We start from the raw sequence: 20,504 nt of genomic DNA on the forward strand, positions 1-20,504 counted from the left end.
AACAAAGACCACGTGAAGGAGGAGGTTGGCAGACTCATCAAGCAAAGCTGCTGGGAGCAAGTTCCAAGCCAGAGACGCCCAAAGAACCAAGGAATGCTGACCTGCACCTTGTCAAAAGCACCCCTTGGACCAGCATATATTTTCACTTCATTTCCTTCATCGATTCACCAAGGCAAGGGGAAGGAAAGAAGAAAGTGGCTCAGGTCCAAGAACCAAGGAATGCTGACTGCACGGTCCAAGAACAAAAGTGGCTCCAAATGGGGTGTTATACCTAGGATAGAGTCTTGAGCCTAGATGTTGAGTTTTTCCGTGAGGCGTTATCGCTTAGGCACCACGCGCCAGCCGGTGGCGCGCGATGGGAAGCAGGCGCGGGACCACGTCGATCTAGAATGATCTCCTAGTCCTCACGAGCGCGTAGGATTCGCGGATCTTAATTCGGATATCGTTTGAACCCGAATGGATATCGCCATCGTCACGATTTCCGAGTTCAATACGTTTGAACTATTGGATCGTAGTTAATTCCAAGTATGTTAATCTAGACTTTCTAGGATCGTATAGTATTTGACGGATCATAAAACGAGTCCTGGATACTTCGAATAGTTAGCCCTAGAGCGGTTTTATGTTAGCGGTTCAATTACAGGTCGGGAACAGAGGAAAGAATTACGTGTGGCTTGATCCTCGATGACGTAGGCAGCCTATAGTTACCAAAGCAGCCACGAGTTAGAGCCTTAGGGTTTGTGTTATTGTTTTGGGCATTTTGGTCATTCACGACCCACTACCACCATGTGTCAATTTAAACAGGATTCGACCCGGATTCCAAAGTAGAAATTGGGTCAGGACGTTTCAGAATGAGTTGAAAAAAGATCATTTCATTATCAAACAAAGTGGGAAAGAAGCAACTAGAGTAGGGCCATTAGACTATGATTGAAAACTCAGTTATACCTTCTTCTTTTTTCCTATATTTTTTTAATGTAGGAAACTTCATATGGCTGTCTAGCATGTTGGAAAAGGACAATCGGTGCTCGTAAATCTCGTTCATATTTAAGCTAATAAAAACCTGCATTCCTCATGAAAATATTGCTCCTAAATTAGGAGTCCTAGTTTCCAAATGGGTCATAAATATCTAAACTAACCAAATGTAAGGGAGTGATGAATTTATAGCCACATATTTGTAATAATGGTGGTATGTGACGCATCATATCACATAAATAACTGTTGTTGGAGACTATGGTATATACTCCGTACCCAGAAATTGTAATCAGTCATATTGACACCAACCGGATACTAATATTAACACCGGAGACACCATATATATATAACAAAGCATCTATCTACCTACCTGCTTTTACTTATTTGTGTTCTCCATACGTGCTTTGGAGGAGACTTGGTGGACTAAAATGATATTAATTATGAGGAAATTCATGCAATTGACTCTTGGGGGCCGTTTGAACTTCCATGAAATGAGAGTGAGGGAGAACCAATATGTGACCAACCTCATCAAAATTTATTGGTGAAATTAATCATAAGATGTGGCTGGACAAAAGCAAGTTCATAACCTTCCGTTTAATGAAATAATTATGTGGCTAGTATAGAGGTTCACATCATGGATTTTGCAATGAAGAAAACCAAGTTCGAACAAGTTGATATATCACCCATGCATTTAGGCAATAAATTTATTGGTGAATTCGTGGTTGGACAAAAGCAAGTGTGAATGAGTTTTAAAAAGACCATTTCATTATCAAACAGAGTGGGAAAGAAGCAACTAGAGTAGGGCCATTAGACTATGATTGAAAACTCAGTTATACTTTTTTTTTTTTTTTCTTTTTTTAAATGTAGGAAACTTCCAATGGCTGTCTAGCGTGTTGAAAAAGGACCATCGGTGCTCGTAAAATCTCCTTCGTATTAAGCTAATAAAAATCTTCATCCGTCATGAAAATATTGCTCCTAATTTCCAAATGGACCATAAATATCTAACCTAACCAAATGTAAGGGAGTGATGAATTATAGCCACTCATGAACATCACATCGTCATAAATATCTAAATTAACCAAATGTGAATTTATAGCCATTGTAAGGGAATTTATAACCACTGTTGGCAAAGTTGTTATTTGGGTCTGCCAAGGTTAGTTTAGCCTTCCATCCAAGTTCGATCATTATTCCCTTGCACCCAAATATTTACATTTGGTTAATTTAGAACATCACTTTCTCATAAATATGTGAATTTATAGCCATTGACGTATTTATCTTAGAGCCGTTTGAACTTCCATGAAATGAGAGTGAGGGAGAACCAATATGTGACCAACCTCATCAAAATTTATTGGTGAAATTAATCATAATATGTGGCTAGACAAAAGCAAGTGATATGTCAGTGAGTATAAAAAAAACCGTGTCAGGGTCAAACATAATCAGACAGAAGGACGCAGCATGCGCTGGAGCTGGGCCATTAGAATAGACTACTATTGATTTAAAACTCAATTATCACCTTCTACTTTCCATTAGAATAGACTACTATTGATTTAAAACTCAATTCTACTTTTTCTATATAATTTCTGTAACTTTGGTGTAAAGACTGGGGAATTTGCATTGCTTTTTCCTTATCTACCAGTCTTTGTTTCAGAGTCTTTTCCGTTAACTCAAAATTCTCAAACCCATAATTAGTTTCATCCATCTTCCATACTCATCCATCTTTATATATATATTATGTGTTGGTTCTGGGTCTTTTGATCCCTTTTGTTCTGAAAGTGTGTAACTGTGTATTGCCTTTAAATTTTCCTTCTTGTATTTTAAACTGCTGATACTTTTGAAGAAATCTGCTGCTGATACTTAAACTGCAGGTACTTTTGATTTATTCTGTTTGGTGCCTTTTGTTTTTTGTTTCTTTTAGTTTCTTGTATTTTATTTGTTTTGCGCAAATGTTATTATTGTTATTTTTTTATCAAAGAAAGAGCCAAAGTTATTATTTGGGTCTGCTTAGTTACATATATTGTTATGTATTTTTTTTTTCTTTTTATACAAGCGATATTCAATAACTGCTCTTAGAATAGACATACGATTGATTCAAAACTCAATTTCCAGCTTCTACTTTTCTATGTAACGTGCTGGTGGCAGCAGTTAAAGGAATCTTTTTAGATTTTTATCTTGGAGCCAGAAGCAAACCAGAACTATATATAAAAGCAAACCAGAATCATAAATATATATAAATTTATTTGAGTAATCTCTTAATAAAAGGGGACTGATATATATACTATTTCCTTCTTTGTTTTTCACATTTTTGTCTCATTTGGTACTGTTTCTTATAAGAATTATTTTCACTCATTTTGTTCATATATAAGAAATTTTGTTATAAGTGTAATGTTTTTGTCAAGCGCAGTTAGAAGCGTTTTTAGCTTGTAGTCATTTCAAAGGCAAGCTCTAACGAACCCTTAATCGGTAATTTCAAGCTAATAAAAATCTTTGATCCTCATGAAAATCTTGCTCTTAATCTTCAAATTGATCAAAATGATATAATAAAATAACGTTAATCTCAGCGTTAATGATATAATAAATCTGATTCTGCTAGTGAGCAACACATGGAAGCAGAAAAGAAGTGGAACTGAGCTGGAGTCTTCCTATAGTTTGTTCCACTTTACTTTTGGTGAGGCCGTTTTTTTGTTTTTGTTTTTTTTTTTGGTTTGTTCTGTTCTATTTCGATCAGAGTGACTTTTCAGTTTGATACCATACAAGCAGAAAAGAAAAATGAAAAATATCAACCACAAAGTCACTCTGATCGAAATAGAATAGAACAAACAAAAACAAAACGACCCCACCAAAAGTAGAGTGGAACAAAACTATAGGAAGACTCAAGCTCTGTTGTTCTGCTTTTTCGGTCCAGATTTGAGGATCTCAAGCAAAATCAGATCTCAAAATTTCCATGTAACTATTTCATTTTGTTTTATATTTGGCTTCCTGCGTTATTCTTGTTCCCCCAGCTAAAAGCAGTTGTGCATGTTGGTATTGTTGAAGAAAACTTCCTTACTTCTTTGGCTGCTTGTGTGTGTCTCTTCAGTCTTAATTATCAACAAGTATGGCAGTGGGAGAGATTTTTCTTGGCGCGTTCCTTCATGTGCTGCTCGACAGGTTGACGCCTCGCGAGATCCTCAACTACTTTGGTCTCGTAAAGGGCGTCGACAAAAAGCTGAATAAATGGAGTGACAATTTGTCTGCAATCGTAGCGGTGCTGAATGATGCGGAGGAGAAGCAACTGACAGAGCATGGTGTGAAATTGTGGCTGGATGAACTCAGAGACTTGGCTTATGATGTAGAAGACGTGCTGGACAAATTTGCTACTGTAATATTGAAGCGCCAGATAGAGGGACGTGATCAAGGCAGCATAAGTAAAAAGGTGAAGCGTCCATTCTCTAAACTGAAACTCAATTTCGATATGAACTCTGAGATAAAGAAGATTACAGAGCGGTTGCAAGAGATCTCTGAACGGAAAGATAAGTTTGGTTTAAAGGGCACCGGGACGTCTAGTAAAGCATGGTCAAGGCCACCAACTTCAGGTGTGCTAGGTGGACTAACCATTGTTGGAAGAGATGGAGATAAAGCAAAAATATTAGACATGTTGTCGAGAGATGAGCATGGTAATGTCAACTTTCATGTTGTTGCCATTGTTGGCATGGCTGGCCTTGGGAAGACTACACTTGCTCAATTTGCATTCAACAACAACAGTGATGTCACGAAGGAGTTCGAGACGAAGGTGTGGGTGTCTGTGTCCGATGACTTCAACATTGTAAGATTGACGAAGGCAATTCTTGAATCAGTCACATCTAAACCCGTTAAAGTAGAGGAGTTCAGTAAAATGCAGGATGATTTGAATGAGCAGTTAAGAGGTAAAAAGTTTTTAATTGTTTTAGATGATATTTGGAACAAAAGTGACCGTGATTTATATGATCTGTGGACAAGACTTCAATCCCCTTTTAGTGTTGGAGCACAAGGAAGTAAGATAATTGTGACAACACGTGACCTAAAAGTTGCAAAGATTATGGGAGCCACCGAAGTTCATAACTTGGAGTATATGTCAGATGATAATTGTTTGGAAATATTTGAGCAGCATGCATTTGTGAACATTAACAATGATAGACCACCAAATTTTGAGTTGCTTCAGAAAAAAATTGCTGAAAAATGCACTGGATTGCCCTTAGCTGCAAGAACTCTTGGTGGGCTTTTACGTCAGAAAGAAATGAACGAATGGGAAGAAATATTGAACAACAAATTGTGGAATTTATCAGATGAGAGTAACATTCTTCCGGTATTAAAGTTGAGCTATCACTATCTTCCTTCCAACTTGAAGAGGTGTTTTGCCTATTGCTCAATATTTCCAAATGACTATGAATTTGGGGAGAAGCAATTGATCCTTTTATGGATGGCAGAGGGTTTGATTCAACAACCACCAGAAGCCAATAGACAAATGGAGGATTTAGGCCACGACTATTTTCAAGAGCTATTATGCAGGTCATTATTTCAAAAGGCAAGTGAAAACAATTCACGATATGTAATGCATGACCTTGTTACTTATTTGGTACAATGGGCAGCAGGAAATACTTGTTTTAGATTGGAGGACAAGAAAGGTGATAACCTGCAATCTGCATGCTTTCGTCATTCGTCTTTCATAATTGGTGACTTTGATGGAGTTCAAAAGTTTGAGGCCTTTCGCGCAGTTAAACGTTTGCGAACGATCCTGCCACTTTCCCTATCAAATACTTACGGGTGTAATGGATATCTGGCTCGTAAGGTAATTTTTGATTTATTACCTCAGATGCAATACTTACGGGTGCTTTCTTTGAAGGGCTATGAAATAACTGAGCTGCCAGATTCAATTGGTAATTTGAAGTATCTGAGGTATCTTGATCTTTCTCACACATGGATAACAGGTTTGCCTGAATCAACAACCACACTTTTCAACTTACAGACACTGATATTGGAAGGTTGTTCTTATTTGAAGGCACTGCCTAGAGACATGAGGAATCTAGTGAATCTCCGTCATCTCAACAATTCAAATGTAGATTCACTAAAAGCAATGCCTCCGCAACTAGGTCGATTGACGAATCTACAATCTTTGCCTAATTTTGTGGTGGGTAAAGGTAGTGATAAATCAGGGATAAGTGAGATAGGATCCCTATCCCATCTCCGAGGGACATTATCGCTCTCAAGGTTGGAGAATGTGATCGATGCTGAGGATGCACGGAAGGCCAACTTAAAATCCAAGGAGAGAGTGGATGAATTGGTGCTAGAATGGTCGAGTGCCACACAAGAAAAGCAATTAGACGTGCTTGACAGATTTGAACCTCATAGAATGCTTGAAAAGCTCATCATCAGGGGTTATGCTGGATTAGAATTTTCAACATGGATTGGAGATCGTTTATTCTCCACTATGGTGCATGTACGCTTAGAAAAATGTAAAAATTGTCAAATCTTGCCACCACTTGGGCAACTGCCTTTGCTCAAAGAACTTTATATTACAGGCATGGCTGCAGTGGAAAGTGTTGGTCCTGAGTTTTATGGGGAGGGTAGCTTGCCTTTTCCAGTACTAGAGACTCTTGAGTTTAAGGATATGCAACACTGGAAGAAATGGGTTCCTTTTGTAGGGGATCAGGGAATTGGTGTTTTCCCTTCCTTGAAATTGCTTTCAATCAGAAATTGTCCTCAATTGGAGGGTAAGGTGCCCGAGAACCTTGATTCATTAGAAACACTTAGAATTATTGAATGCCAGGAATTGGTGATTTCAATTTCCAACTATAAACAAATTGGTGCATTAGACATCAACGGTTGCAAAGCGGTGGTGAAGACAAGTGGCGTTGAGTTTGAGTTATTAAATTCCTTGAAACTTTCAAATATTTCAGAGGTGAGGTTCCAAACAGGGGAATTCACCGAAGGATTAAGAAATGTTGCAAATTTGACGATTGGCGGATGTGAGGAGGAGCTGACATCTTCACTGAAGAATGAGGATAGAGTATTGCAACACTTGATTTCTCTTGATCGTTTGGTTATTGAAGGCAACTCTTCCCTCCTTGAAAAGCTGGGAAAAGAAGCAGAGGAGTTGCTGCAATTGCAAATATTGACTTGCAAGCTTAAATATCTAAAATTATACAAGTGTGCAAGTCTTTCGAAGGTACCAGAAGGGTTGCGTCACCTAACGGCCCTTGAAGACATAAGGATTGAGGAGTGCGATTCGTTGCTGTATTTCGCAAAATACCAGATTCCCCCAAATCTAAGAAGGATAGCGATATTTCGGTGTAAAAGTTTGAAATCATTAGTAGAGAAAGAGGAGGATAGTTCTTTGTCTTCGTCTTCCTCTTCTTCTCATATTTCTCTTGAGCACTTGGAAATACGGGTATGTGAATCTCTAACGTCGTTATCATTGAGAGCCCAGTTGTTTCCGGCGCTTAAAAGTCTTCTCATATCCAGTTGTCGAGAGCTGCAGTTAATAACATCCGATGGGTTCTCCCACGACAACACTAATTTGGAACGTATTAGCATCGTATTATGCTCAAATTTGAAATCGTTACCGGAGGGCCTATGCCACCTCACGAATCTTCAAACTTTAGAGATTTGTGGTTGTGGGAGTCTGGTTTCCATCCCGAGCCTGAGTGGTGAGGGTTTGCCTTCGCCAACAACAACAGCCGCCTCCAGCCTGAGACAAATCAACATCGAAAATTGCAACAAATTGGACATGTTACCGGACATGCGCCATCTCAACTGTCTCCAGGAATTGAATATTGATTACGGTGAAGGTTTAAATTTCAATTCCTTTTCCCCCAACCTAACATCACTTACAATCTACGGAATCAAGAATTGTAAGCCGCTGTGGGAATTGTTGCACAGGCTCACCTCTCTTACAGGGTTGTCGGTCGATGGCAAAGACCCAAATGTTGTGTCATTTCCAGCTGAAGGTGACACGAAGATGGATATGACGATGCTGCTCCCCGAATCTCTCACTAATCTCTCAATTGCGGGCTTCCCAAATCTGAAGAAACTGAGCAGCAAGGGCTTTCAATCCCTCACCTCTCTTCGATTTCTTCAACTCCAGAAATGTCCAAAGCTGGCATATATTCCAGTGGAGGGGTTGCCTATTTCACTGAGGCAACTTCATATCATTGGGTGTCCTCTGCTAAAATATAAATGCCAGCCTGGTAGTAAAGGACGATACCTGCCCAAAATATCCCACATCCCCTGCATAGATATATGGGATTAGAAGACGGTTTGGAGATGATGAGAACCCACACCCACACATGGACATTATCAACTCACTCTCACTCTCCCCAGGTACTTCAAATTTCAAACATTATCAACAAATTTCAAACATTATCAACACTTTCCCTGTACTCTTTATGGTGAGACTTCTTTTCTGTCATATTATTGCGCGAATAGTTTACCTTAGTTTCATTTCAAAAAAACAAGTAGTTTACTGATTTGCGGGTTCTGGCTCTTTCTTTATGCCATTGTACACTCTTGACTTCCGCAATCACTACAATCTTCATTTTCACTAAGGCATGACCATGACACATTGAAATATGATTTTCAATTGCTATTTTGGTATTTCATAATAAATACAGGAAGTGCATTTAAGCCAGATTAGATCAACAACTTCACATCACTTCAAGATGACCGTCTCCCATCCTGACTGGGGATTTCCCAACCTCCCATTGTGATTTACTCTTTTTAAGGCCTTGATAAAATGGCGTGGCACATATTTCTCCCGGACCCAGTCCTCGCATGATTCTGGTCCAGAGAGGGTTGAAAGAAGGGACTGCCTTTCTTGCTTCCGAAGCTGCAGGGTGAAGAGCTGTCAAAGGACTGGATAGCAACAAGGTCATTTCATATCGTGGTAACATCAACTGAAGATGGTAAATCACTACCTTTCTGTTGCAAGTTTCAGATGTTTAATATTTTGCCATTTGGTTTGCCTTGTAATATTTTGTCATCTCTGTACTGAGAAAACTTTTACCCATATTTTTCTTTCTTTTGTTTGCTTGGCTACAATCTTTAGAGGACTTGTAGAGCTAGCTGTTTTTTTGGTTGGGACGACTTCAGTTTTTTAAGGGCATCAAGTACTTGTGACAAATTCTTGATATTTGCACTGAGATATTGTATGTGCAACTAAGCTTCATCTTTATTTTGATGATTTACCAAATTATCTTTTGAATTATGCTGAAAAATACAAGTGACATTGTCGTGTTCTGTTTAAAGAATGTGCTTCTGCATTGGCAGGAACGCTTTCAATATTCAGATGCTTTATACGGATGACAGAAGCGGATGTTGTGCCAGAAGAGTCTTCAAACTCCCATCCCTTCAAGCTTCTCAAGAAACCTCTGCAGGGGAATAGTAAACTCATATGGCTCATGCTCTTTTTCTCTCCAGATGTTTTGCTTGCTCCTTGATATTGATTCGAGTGCGACGTCTACAATGGTATTGTCCTCTATGCAGTAAGAGTTGAAACCATCCATTGCTACTTCCAAGCATCAATGGGAGTTATCTCCAAATAGGCCCAAGCTCAACATTTTAAGGGCAGAATCCTCTTCCTTTGCAGCAGTAGGTGACAGTGGTGCAAAAAGGACTCAGAGAAATATATTTATGACAGACTTTCGTCAGTTCTTTGGACAACCATTTGCTTTAAATATTCTGCCTATCAGAGCAAGAAGGATTGTTTTATTGGGTCAAGTCAACTCACTAGGCATTTGTAAACAGTTCATCAATAGAAGATTGTACATATGATGGATGAATCTAAGACTTCAATTATTTGTCTAGTCTATTATAATTCATATATGTCAAGATTTAAACAAAAAGAAAATAAAGAAAACAAATAGATTTCAAATGATTCTCATCCCTGCTATTGGTGTGGGTTAATTGGCAAAGACCATGCCGGGTCTGATTGTCCACCCCACCATGATGGAAGCATATATAGCCGATATCTCTTGGTTGCTAGTTTATTTTATAAATGTCCATCTCTTGCATTTTTATCATCACGACTCAGAAGGTTACCGCACTGTAATTCCATAGACAAAATCAATATCCACACAAAAATAAAATTACTTACAACAATCATGTAATCTACCCTAAGCTCTAATCTCGTATCTTTTGAATTCTAACCCACCGTGCATAATCAACCCACCTGTTCCACAATATAAAGAATCATGAGAATTCTAGAGGAAAACACAACCAACTAACATAATGAGATTCAAGAAGAACTCAGATCTTACATCAAGGACCCTAAGAATGTGTTGCCTGTTCGAACAGCAAAGCAAATTGCACTCAGTATAATCTTGTGTTGGTGTAGCAAGGGTTCTAGAATTCGTTGTTCGATTACTCCAGCGAGAACTTGGTACCTTTAAAACAAAAGGTATATCATTATGCATGTTTCCAATAGTAGCAAAAATAAATTATTATCATTTCTGACTAGCCTCAACTATTTATGAGCAATGATTAAATAGCAGTGTCATTGCCAAATGAAATAATCAGGATATCTCTTAGCCCTTCTCTTAAAGATGCGATGCATGTTTCTTTAATCCCCCCTATCCAACCAACATCAATTATCTAAAGGCCAACTTATATCATAGCATTGGTTTTTTTTCCCTCAATCGAAAACATAGAATTATGTACATAAAGCTAAATAATGGTAAACAAAAGATTTCCTTCTTCAAGGTGTCTTCTGCAGATCCTTACTCTGCTGCAGCACATCTTGTATCCATTGTTGGAATAATGGTAAGCATGTGTCCTTTCACATAAATAACTGTTCTATTTTGAGAGGTTAAAGAGTTTCTTTTTAAGACATGTTTATGGTGGCACTTGTCTTTCCACAGGAATAACTGGTGTATGAATTTTATAAAGGGTTTCTTCTGTCAACATGTTCTTGGAGACTATATATGGATTCATATAGTTAGAAGAGCTTGTTTCTCTTTTCCCCACGTGCTCTTAGGATAAAAAGCTTCTCGATAACTAGAAAGGCCCGGTACCATCCAGAAATTCCACAAATGGTTTTTTTGGATAGATACTGTTCTCCATGGATATGATAGTTACTCTTTAAAATACCAAGTTTCTTCAGTCAGTCTTGAAAAGTTTGTTAATGGTCTATGCTGACAGTTCATGAAGGTTAGAGTAAATAATAAATAGATTACTTAAATCTGCAGAAAACCTGTGTACCTTAGATTGCTAGAAACTGCCATATAAACTCCATAGGCTACACTAGTTGATAATATGGGAACATCCTCTGCTTCACCAGCAAAAGATTTATCGATAGCTTTTCGTGCATTAATCAATGCATTTGTTACACCCGTACCAACCTAAAAGAAATTGAAAAATTGTAAACAGTCATATGACACCAAACGGCTACTAGCCTACTGAAACTGTCAACCATATAACAAACTGGGAACCACATAACATCATGACACCTGTATAGCCATTACATGAGTGGGAAGCAGATTTCATATGTGCATTCTGCAATGAAAAACTTATAACACAAGACAAAAACAATCTAGCAATGTACCAATACTCCCATTTCTTTCACTAAATACATATAATATTTTAGACAGTAATTGAAAATGAAATATACTTTCAATGGCAATAAAGCACACTAGAGCCTCATAATTCATTTATAAGACTGGTTGGAGAAGCTTGTGCCTTTGTATATTATTTGGAGAAAAAAATCTACATCTCTGTTATTGTTGAACGTTGATACAAAATTCAAATCAATGGTACACTATCATTAAATTTGAAACAGTCGAGGATTATAACGCTCAGTAAAGAATCATTTTGATAGACATATACTACATAAGTATCCTATATTTCAATACAATTTGCTAGTAGAGTTAGTTTATGTGGCTGAGCAAAAGTTGATATAGTTTTTCCTGCATAGCATGATGCTTCAGGGCTTTAAATACAATATTCTCATCAATTAATTTTTTTTATTTTTTATGGCTAAGTAAAAGGAAAATCTAGCCTTGCTTATGATGCATGTTGTATAAGTGTTCCAATACAACATGCAGAAGATACTTTAGGGTTAGTATTGGAGACCCAATAATATGACCAGAATATAACGAACCCAGGCCTGTACAGAATTGTTCATCAATGTTGTAATGATTGATGCAATGTTAAATTAATGCGTACATGCTCTATAATATAATGAGTTAGTTAAAGAGGGTTAAATAGGTATGGAAAGTATTTGGTTATTGCTGAAAATTTCACTCACCAGAGATGCACCAGTCCCGACTGCAAATAGTTTAGCTCCATTTCTCTGAATAAAAGATCAAAATACTTTAAACTCAATGCACGTACCACTATGAGACATGAACATGACTGCTAAACTGTTAGATAGCACATACCACTATTGCACCTATTCTCTGTAAGAGTGAGTAAGATGTTCCAGCCAAAGCTACCTGCAGACAGGAGTGATGACTCGCTTGTTATAGTCATATGACAAAGTGGCAACTTCAAAGGCCAAAAATAATGAAGCAAGCACTAACCTGAAAAGCATTATCAGGACACCCATAGAAGAACTTAGCAAGACGCCCCGCACTGACAGTAAGAGGAGGTCGAAGTGAAACAGTAGGAGCAGGAAGCCAAACAAGCATAAAATCGGCTATAATGGCCATCACCTGAGATTTAAAAAAATATATTAACAGTAAGGCTGCGAAAAGGTGCAACAAATAGAAACCAGAAACCCAACAGATAAAAAAGGCAGAAATAGATAGCATGAAATGGTAAACGAAACACATCAGCTATCATCAAAATTGAGGAAAACTTCCAGTTGTTACAAAGTTGAAGAAGTGCTGCAGATCTTTTGCACTCCAAGTTTAACCCAAAGTTTAACATATATGAAAGCTTATGACTAGAAAAGGAACTTTCCTTTGAGATTAATAAGCCTTCTGAAAGTATGGGGAAGTAATCAAATGAGTAAACAAATTTAAATGATGTACATTGCACCAGGTCCTACTAGTAAAATGCAATTAAATGATAAGTAATCCCCGCAATTTATAACTCTACTTCAGAAACACAGTTGATATTGTCATTGCAACCCCATTAACAAATTCTAAGTAAGTCCAATTTCCAATTGAAGCTAACAATTCAAACCAGTCAATTGACTAAAGTTCCCACAAAGCAGGCTCAGTTTTAGAGCACAGATAGCAGAAATGCCAACCAAAAATAAATAAAAGGATCATACGAATATAAAAAGACACCTAGAATCAAGTTGCAAGGATGCAAGGAAAGAAAAACACATGAGTGGAAACTGAGGATCCTACAATCAAGCAACTCCTATTCAAAGGAAAATGACCGAAGACACGAATACCATTTAGTGATTCTGTAATTGGAAGCGCACAAATTGCACAAAGGTTGCTACCAAGAGTTGGCATTGAGCTCAATGTTCCCAAAGATAGTTTTCTGCATCCATTCCAATTCACAACCCAAAACTCAACTGAAAGGCAGATTTTCCGAGTTGAACTGAGGAACTATCTAGAGAGAGAATTGTCCAGAAGCTATTGTTTAGTTTGCCTAAATCTTATGATTCTATCTACTCTGTAATTGAACACTCTAAGGACCTTGAAACTCTTGAGGTTCAAGAGGTTGTTGCTTCACTGAAGAGCTTTGAGCTCAGATTGGATAGACACACTGAGAATTCTACAGAAAAAGCCTTCTCTAGTCTGAATGTTGGTAGGAAAAACCCTGAAAATGGAATTGCTTCTGCAGATCAAATACCTCAGAAAAATTGGAAATCCAATGATGGAAACAAAATGGCCTGCAAACATTGTGACAGATTTCATTATGGCAAATGTTGGTATGAAGGGAAACCTAAATGCCATGGTTGTGGGAAGCCTGGACATATGATCAGAGATTGCTATGGACACAAGAATGTGCAGAGAGTGAATTATGCAAATCAGGAGGAAGATTGTGGCACTTTGTTTTATGTGTGTAATGCTGCAACTGATGTGAAGGTAAATCACTCTTGGTATATTGACAGTGGTTGTAGTAACCACATGACAGGAGATGAGGGACTTTTGGTCAATATTCAAAGGAATTTGAGCTCTAAGGTGAAGATGGGAACTGGAGAAGTGGTCCCAGTTGCTGGAAAAGGGACTTTGGTGATAAAAACTAAGTTAGGCAAGAAGCACATTCATGAAGTAATGCTTGTACCTGGCCTTGAAGAAAATCTGCTTAGTGTTGGGCAAATGATGGAACATGGCTATCACCTTGTGTTTGGAGGAAATGTGGTGAGTGTTTATGACAATCAGTCACTAGAAAATCTGATTGTGAAGGTGCAGATGACAAATAACAGATGCTTTCCATTGACAATGATGCCTGCGAGTGAGTTGGTCCTAAAAGCAAGTGTCACACATTGCTTGCAGACATGGCATAAGAGGCTGGGGCATTTAAATGAAAGAAGTATAAAATTGCTTGAGAATCAAGGGATGGTTCATGGCTTACCTCACTTGGAGCAGAAGTCAGTTGTATGTGATGGTTGTATGCTTGGAAAACAGCATAGGGATTCTTTCCCTTTGGAATCCACTTGGAGAGCTTCAAACCCTTTGGAATTGGTTCACACAGACATCTGTGGACCAATGAAAACAGAATCACTATCTGGAAACAGGTACTTTCTACTGTTTACAGATGATTTTACTAGAATGTCATGGGTGTACTTCATCAGAAATAAGTCAAGTGCATTGGAATGTTTTAGAAAATTCAAAGCTATGACTGAGCTGCAAAGTGGGTATAAGATAAAAGGCTTGAGAAGTGACAGGGGTGGAGAGTTTCTATCTGGAGAATTCAACAAGTTTTGTGAGGAATCTGGTATTCAAAGGCAGCTAACTATGGCATATTCTCCACAGCAAAATGGAGTGGCCGAGAGGAAGAACAGGACAGTAGTGGAAATGGCCAAGTCCATGTTGCATGAGAAAGGTGTTCCCTATGAGTTTTGGGCAGAAGCTGTAAATACAGCAGTCTATTTGCTGAATAGATGTCCTACCAAGGCTCTTAACAAGATAACACCATTTGAAGCTTATACTGGCAGAAAACCAGGAATTGCACATTTAAAAATATTTGGATCTCCTTGTCATGTGCTTATTCCTTCAGCATTGAGGCATAAGCTTGAAGAAAACAGTCACAAGTGTATTTTTGTAGGCTATGGTCTCTGTGAAAAGGGATATAGGCTGTTTGATCCAAGTACTAGGAAGATAATTCTGTCCAGAGATGTGCAATTTGATGAAAATGGCTTATGGAAGTGGGAAAATACAAATGAAGAAGAGATGGTAGTCCCTTTGCCTACTGAGAATCAAAGCTGTGAACCAAGTCAAAGCTTGGATACATCACTGCAAATGGATGAAGAAGTCACATTACAAGCTGAACCAAGTCAAAGCTTGGATACACAAACTCAAATAGTTGAAGATACCACTCTGCAAGATGAAGGCATAGGTGAAAGTTCTCATTTCTTTGATCACACACCAAAGAAATGGAGAAGTGTAAGTGAAATCATGGCTAAGTGTAATGTGTGTATTGTGGAACCTGAAAATTATGAAGATGCAGCTCAAGATGAGTCATGGAGAAAGGCAATGGAAGCTGAACTGGAAATGATAGAAAAAAATGACACTTGGAAACTTGTCGAGAGACCATTTGCTAAACCTGTGATTGGTGTTAAGTGGGTCTACAAGACTAAACTGAATCTAGATGGTACTGTGCAGAAAAACAAGGCTCGTTTAGTGGCTAAAGGCTACTCACAAAAGCCCGGTATTGATTACAATGAGACTTTTGCCCCTGTGGCAAGGCTAGACACCATTAGGACTTTGATTGCTCTTGCTGCACATAAGGAATGGAGCTTGTATCAACTAGATGTGAAATCTGCATTTCTTAATGGAGTTTTAAAGGAGGAAGTATATGTGGAGCAACCACAAGGATTTGTAAAGAAGGATGAGGAAACAAAGGTATACAAGTTACACAAAGCTTTGTATGGTTTGAAGCAAGCACCAAGAGCTTGGTATGACGAGATTGATGCCTATTTCAACAAGGCTGGTTTCAAGAAAAGTCCAAGTGAGGCAACTTTATATGTTAAGGCAGAAGGTTCAGATGTTCTTATTGTTTCTCTATATGTTGATGACATAGTGTACACGGGTAGCAGCTCTCAAATGATTGAAGAATTTAGGAGAGATATGATGGAACACTATGAGATGACAGATTTGGGAGTATTACACCATTTTCTTGGAATGGGGGTGATACAGTCTAAACAAAGCATTTTCTTGCATCAGAAGAAGTATGGACAGAAGCTGGTTGAAAAATTTGGTTTGAAAGATTGCAAAATATTGGCTACACCACTTGCAATGAATGAGAAGTTAAGTAAGAATGATGGAAGTGAGGTTGCAGATGAAGGAGAATATAGACAGATTGTGGGCAGTTTGCTCTACTTGACTGCAACTAGGCCTGACATAATGTTTGCAGCTAGCCTCTTGGCAAGATTCATGCACAATCCCACCAAGAAACACATGGGAACTGCTAAAAGGGTATTGAGATACATTCAAGGAACAATAGACTTTGGAATTGTATTTGAGAAAGGAAAAGAAACTACTCTTATTGGCTATTGTGATAGTGACTGGGCAGGAAGTGAAGATGACATGAGGAGTACCTCAGGGTATGCTTTTACTATGGGATCGGGAGTGTTTTCATGGGCTTCAATTAAGCAAAATACAGTTGCTTTGTCTACAGCAGAGGCATAATATATAAGTGCTGTAGAGGCTACTTCTCAAGTAAAGTGGCTGAGATTTGTACTTGAAGATTTTGGAGAAGAACAAATTGAAGGAACACAGATAATGTGTGATAACACATCAGCAATTGCTATGGCAAAGAACCCTGTTTTCCACCAGAAGTCAAGGCACATTAACAGAAAGTTTCATTTCATTCGAGAAGCAATTCAAGCCAAGGAGATAGAACTTGTCTACTGCAGAACTGAGGAGCAAATTGCAGATATTCTGACTAAAGCTTTGCCTAAGGACAGGTTTGCATACTTAAGGGAATTACTTGGTGTTAAGTCGGCTAAAGGATTAGAAGGGAATGTTGGTGTGTAATCCTTCAGCCGAGTTTTTGGAGCTAAAGGAATTGTGTCTGCTCTGTTTTCATTTCTTTTAGTTGTTTATTTTTCTTCAGCTTTATTGTGCACCCTTGGATCACAGTCCAAGTGTTTTAATCTCTAGCATAGGATTAAGTGACATGTGTAAGCATCTAATAGGATGCTAGAACTTGAGCTTATTGTAAATATGGTACAGGGAAGAATATCTCTTTTTTCCTCTCTCTGCCTAACGATTATAACCAAACAGTGGAACAGATATGAAATATACAGAAGCATTTTTCACTCTCCAGAGCAACGCTCTCTCTCAATTTTTCTGTGATTTTCTTCTTTGCTCCCAAAATATCCAAAATATGAAATGCTGAAACAAAGAATTCTAACAGCCTTTTGTTTTTTGTTTCTTTTAGTTTCTTGTATTTTATTTGTTTTGCGCAATGTAATTATTAATTTTTTTTTTATCGAAGAAAGAGCGAATGTATTTATCTGCTCAGACTTCCTGTTTTCTTCATCTATTTCGTAAGATACAACAACAATAGAAACTTTGAAGAATTTTTTATTCTTTTTTTTAAAAACTGATTTATGATTTTTATTAAATAAAAAAGGCTCGCTGTCATCGACGGTGGCAAGGCAATATAAAGGCCCCAAGCCACTGCCAGAGTTATTATTTGGGTCTGCTTAGTTACATATTGTTATGTAACTGCCGTTATTTTCTTTTATTTTTTATACAAACGGTATTCAAGAACTGTTCTTAGAATAGACTAGAAACACGATTGATTCAAAACTCAATTATAGCTTCTACTTTTCTATGTAACGTGCTGGTGGCAGCAGTTAAAGGAATCTTTTTAGGTTTTTATCTTTGAGCCAGAAGCAAACCAGTTGTGCATGTTGATATTGTTGAAGAAAATGCTTGTGTGTGTCTCTTCAGTCTTAATTATCAACAAGTATGGCCGTGGGAGAGATTTTTCTTGGGGCGTTCCTTCAGTTGCTGCTCGACAGGTTAACACCTCGCGAGATCCTCAACTACTTTGGTCTCCTTAAGGGCGTGGACAAAAAGCTGAAGAAATGGAGTGACAATTTGTCTGCAATCGTAGCGGTGCTGAATGATGCGGAGGAGAAGCAACTGACAGAGCATCGTGTGAAATTGTGGCTGGATGACCTCAGAGACTTGGCTTATGATGTAGAAGACGTGCTGGACAAATTTGCTACTAAAATATTGAAGCGCCAGATAGAGGGACGTGATCATGCCAGCACAAGTAAAAAGGTGCGGAGTTCATTCTCTAAACTGAAACTCAATTTCGATATGAACTCTGAGATAAAGAAGATTACAGAGCGGTTGCAAGAGATCTCTGAATGGAAAGATAAGTTTGGTTTAAAGGGCACCGGGACGTCTAGTAAAGCATGGTCAAGGCCACCAACTTCAGGTGTGCTTGGTGGACTAACCATTGTTGGAAGAGATGGAGATAAAGCAAAAATATTAGACATGTTGGCGAGAGATGAGCATAGTAATGTCAACTTTCATGTTGTTGCCATTGTTGGCATGCCTGGCCTTGGGAAGACAACACTTGCTCAATTTGCATTCGAGCCGAAGGTGTGGGTGTCTGTATCCGATGACTTCGACGTTGTAAGATTGACGAAGGCAATTCTTGAATCAGTCACATCTAAACCCGTTAAAGTAGAGGAGTTCAGTAAAATGCAGCATGATTTGAATGAGCAGTTAAGAGGTAAAAAGTTTTTAATTGTTTTAGATGATATTTGGAACAAAAGTGACCGTGATTTATATGATCTGTGGACAAGACTTCAATCCCCTTTTAGTGTTGGAGCACAAGGAAGTAAGATAATTGTGACAACACGTGACCTAAAAGTTGCAAAGATTATGCGAGCCACCGAAGTTCATAACTTGATGTGTAAGAAATAAATGCCATAAAATCAAGTTTTCTTATTTGATGTGTAAGAAATAAAAGCCGCCAAAATTATCTCGAGAAAATGATTATTCCGAAAAACCATTTTTCATACTTAATCAATATTTTTACATAAAACATTTTTATGTAGGATATGAATGCATGAAGGGACCTAAGGTTTTTTTTTAGTTTGTGAAATTTTGATTTTTTTCTTTCTATTGTGTTTAATGAGGGAAAAAGCTTGAAAGATATTTGCTAAATCGCTACTCTTTGTCTATCTCTTGCAATTTTTCTTGCTTAGAATGTATTTGTCTATCCCTTTGTCGAGGACAATTATGATTGCAACCAATAAGCAATATAATTCTTGACATATGTGATATATATATATATATACTATTTTTCGTATGTATTGTGAGTTAGAATTTTTTATTATTTATAATTTGTAAGAGCTACACACGTAAATCACACCTACGTCAGTACGCTCTTTCACTTTCACAATTTTATATCTCTGAGTGTCCAAAGATATTTTGGGTCACATCTTCAGGTCTTATCTTTGGACGATACTGGCCCAAAATATCCCACATTCCTTCAAATTTCAAACATTATCAACCTTAATGGGTACCATGAAATAAGAATGTCTTATTATTTTTCAGATATTCTTGTTTTCTTCAATTTAGTTGGATTTTACTACAATGTATGTTTCCCAGGTGGGTCTTTTTCATCTACAGTTACTTCAAGAGAGAATCCCCCATGCTAAACGACAACGATTTATCGTGTACATGGTAAATCCATCTTTATTTCCCTTTATGATATATTTTAAATTCAGGAAATGGGAAGACTTAAAAAGGCTCTTCCTTAATAGGCACTCTTGCAAACATGCTATCAAAATTTGAATGGAGAACATTTGAAATATATATAGTAAAAGAAAGTACTTCATTTCTCACTTGGTTTGCCTTGTAATATTTTGTCATCTCTCTGCTCAGAAAACTTTTAGCCATATTTTTCTTTCTTTTGTTTGCTTGACTTCAGTGTCTTTCCAAATTCTCTGTAATGTAGGACGAGATCTGGCTCAGTTATGGTGGGAAGAATGAGGATTTTGATGTGAATCACTGGATCACAATAGAAATTATAAACAATTACTTTTATTATAATTTATTTGTAATTATAGGAATACCAGTTTGATCGGGATTGTATTTATTTTCTTTTTACTTATTGTAATTACTTCCTAGATAGGCTTGTATTTGTATCACTATAAATACTTATGAGAAGAATAAAAATATACTGAATTATTCATAACCCAAATTCTATTTGAGTGATATATCATTGAGATTTTTGGGTTGCTTGATTAAGTTTGAAGCACAAAGGATTATTTGCCATATTTATATTAATTTATATTTTTTTAAAAATAAGTAGGATATTATTTTCTTGATATGATTTTAACTATAATTTTTATTATTTTATTGTTTGCTAAGTTTTAAGAATATTCTAGAACTAAGGCTTCCTACACATCATTTCCTTTCTATTCAAAC

The 20,504-nt window shown here is 37.5% G+C and overlaps 4 protein-coding genes across 7 annotated transcripts in view; 3 read left to right on the top strand and 1 right to left on the bottom strand.

Annotated features, from left to right (window-relative positions):
• Positions 1–9,785, top strand: part of LOC148916659 (putative disease resistance RPP13-like protein 1) — a 42,119-nt gene extending 32,334 nt beyond the window's left edge. For 2 of the 3 annotated variants that reach the window (XR_016127022.1, XR_016127023.1), the window contains exons 5-6: positions 8,595–8,885; positions 9,250–9,785. The gene's annotated coding sequence lies outside the window, so the exon portion shown is untranslated. Of the gene's footprint in view, positions 1–8,594; positions 8,886–9,028; positions 9,129–9,249 lie in introns of all 3 variants that reach the window. The other variant, XR_016127024.1, reaches the window with a different exon arrangement.
• LOC103330731 (putative disease resistance RPP13-like protein 1) lies at positions 2,547–20,086 on the top strand. Of its 2 annotated transcripts, none has more exons than XM_089052488.1 (4): positions 2,547–2,834; positions 4,046–8,304; positions 19,683–19,757; positions 20,032–20,086. In XM_089052488.1, the coding sequence occupies exon 2, from the start codon at positions 4,064–4,066 to the stop codon at positions 8,231–8,233; it is 4,170 nt and encodes a 1,389-aa protein (XP_088908614.1). In that variant the 5' UTR covers positions 2,547–2,834; positions 4,046–4,063; the 3' UTR covers positions 8,234–8,304; positions 19,683–19,757; positions 20,032–20,086. The 2 variants fall into 2 exon arrangements, with proteins under 2 accessions (XP_088908614.1, XP_088908613.1); XM_089052487.1 differs by lacking the exons at positions 19,683–19,757; positions 20,032–20,086 and adding exons at positions 8,595–8,885; positions 9,250–9,785 and having other exon boundaries at positions 2,549–2,834.
• LOC148916660 (protein RETICULATA-RELATED 4, chloroplastic-like) lies at positions 10,087–13,340 on the bottom strand. Its single transcript, XM_089052489.1, has 7 exons — positions 13,322–13,340; positions 12,498–12,629; positions 12,357–12,410; positions 12,224–12,268; positions 11,179–11,318; positions 10,239–10,364; positions 10,087–10,150 (listed from the first exon to the last, which is right to left on the bottom strand). The coding sequence occupies exons 1-7, from the start codon at positions 13,322–13,324 to the stop codon at positions 10,102–10,104; spliced, it is 549 nt and encodes a 182-aa protein (XP_088908615.1). The 5' UTR covers positions 13,325–13,340; the 3' UTR covers positions 10,087–10,101.
• LOC148916661 (putative disease resistance RPP13-like protein 1) lies at positions 18,021–18,992 on the top strand. The gene has a single exon (XM_089052252.1). It carries the CDS (start codon positions 18,021–18,023, stop codon positions 18,990–18,992), a length of 972 nt encoding a protein of 323 aa, XP_088908378.1.
• Positions 20,087–20,504: the final 418 nt, after the last annotated feature.

The sequence above is a fragment of the Prunus mume genome, linkage group LG5 (genome assembly GCF_029339155.1).
Source record: "Prunus mume cultivar Tortuosa linkage group LG5, ASM2933915v1, whole genome shotgun sequence".
In the NCBI taxonomy this organism is placed as follows: domain Eukaryota; kingdom Viridiplantae; phylum Streptophyta; class Magnoliopsida; order Rosales; family Rosaceae; genus Prunus; species Prunus mume.

Bases quoted from the DNA above. Each gene is read 5' to 3' on its own strand.
- LOC103330731 (XM_089052488.1), top strand. From the start codon at position 4,064: ATGGCAGTGGGAGAGATTTTTCTTGGCGCGTTCCTTCATGTGCTGCTC.
- LOC148916660 (XM_089052489.1), bottom strand. The intron at 12,269-12,356 runs GTATGTGCTATC...TCTTTTATTCAG, and splicing joins AGAGAATAGGTGCAATAGTG to AGAAATGGAGCTAAACTATT. The intron at 10,365-11,178 runs GTACACAGGTTT...TTTGTTTTAAAG, and splicing joins GCAGTTTCTAGCAATCTAAG to GTACCAAGTTCTCGCTGGAG.
- LOC148916661 (XM_089052252.1), top strand. From the start codon at position 18,021: ATGGCCGTGGGAGAGATTTTTCTTGGGGCGTTCCTTCAGTTGCTGCTC.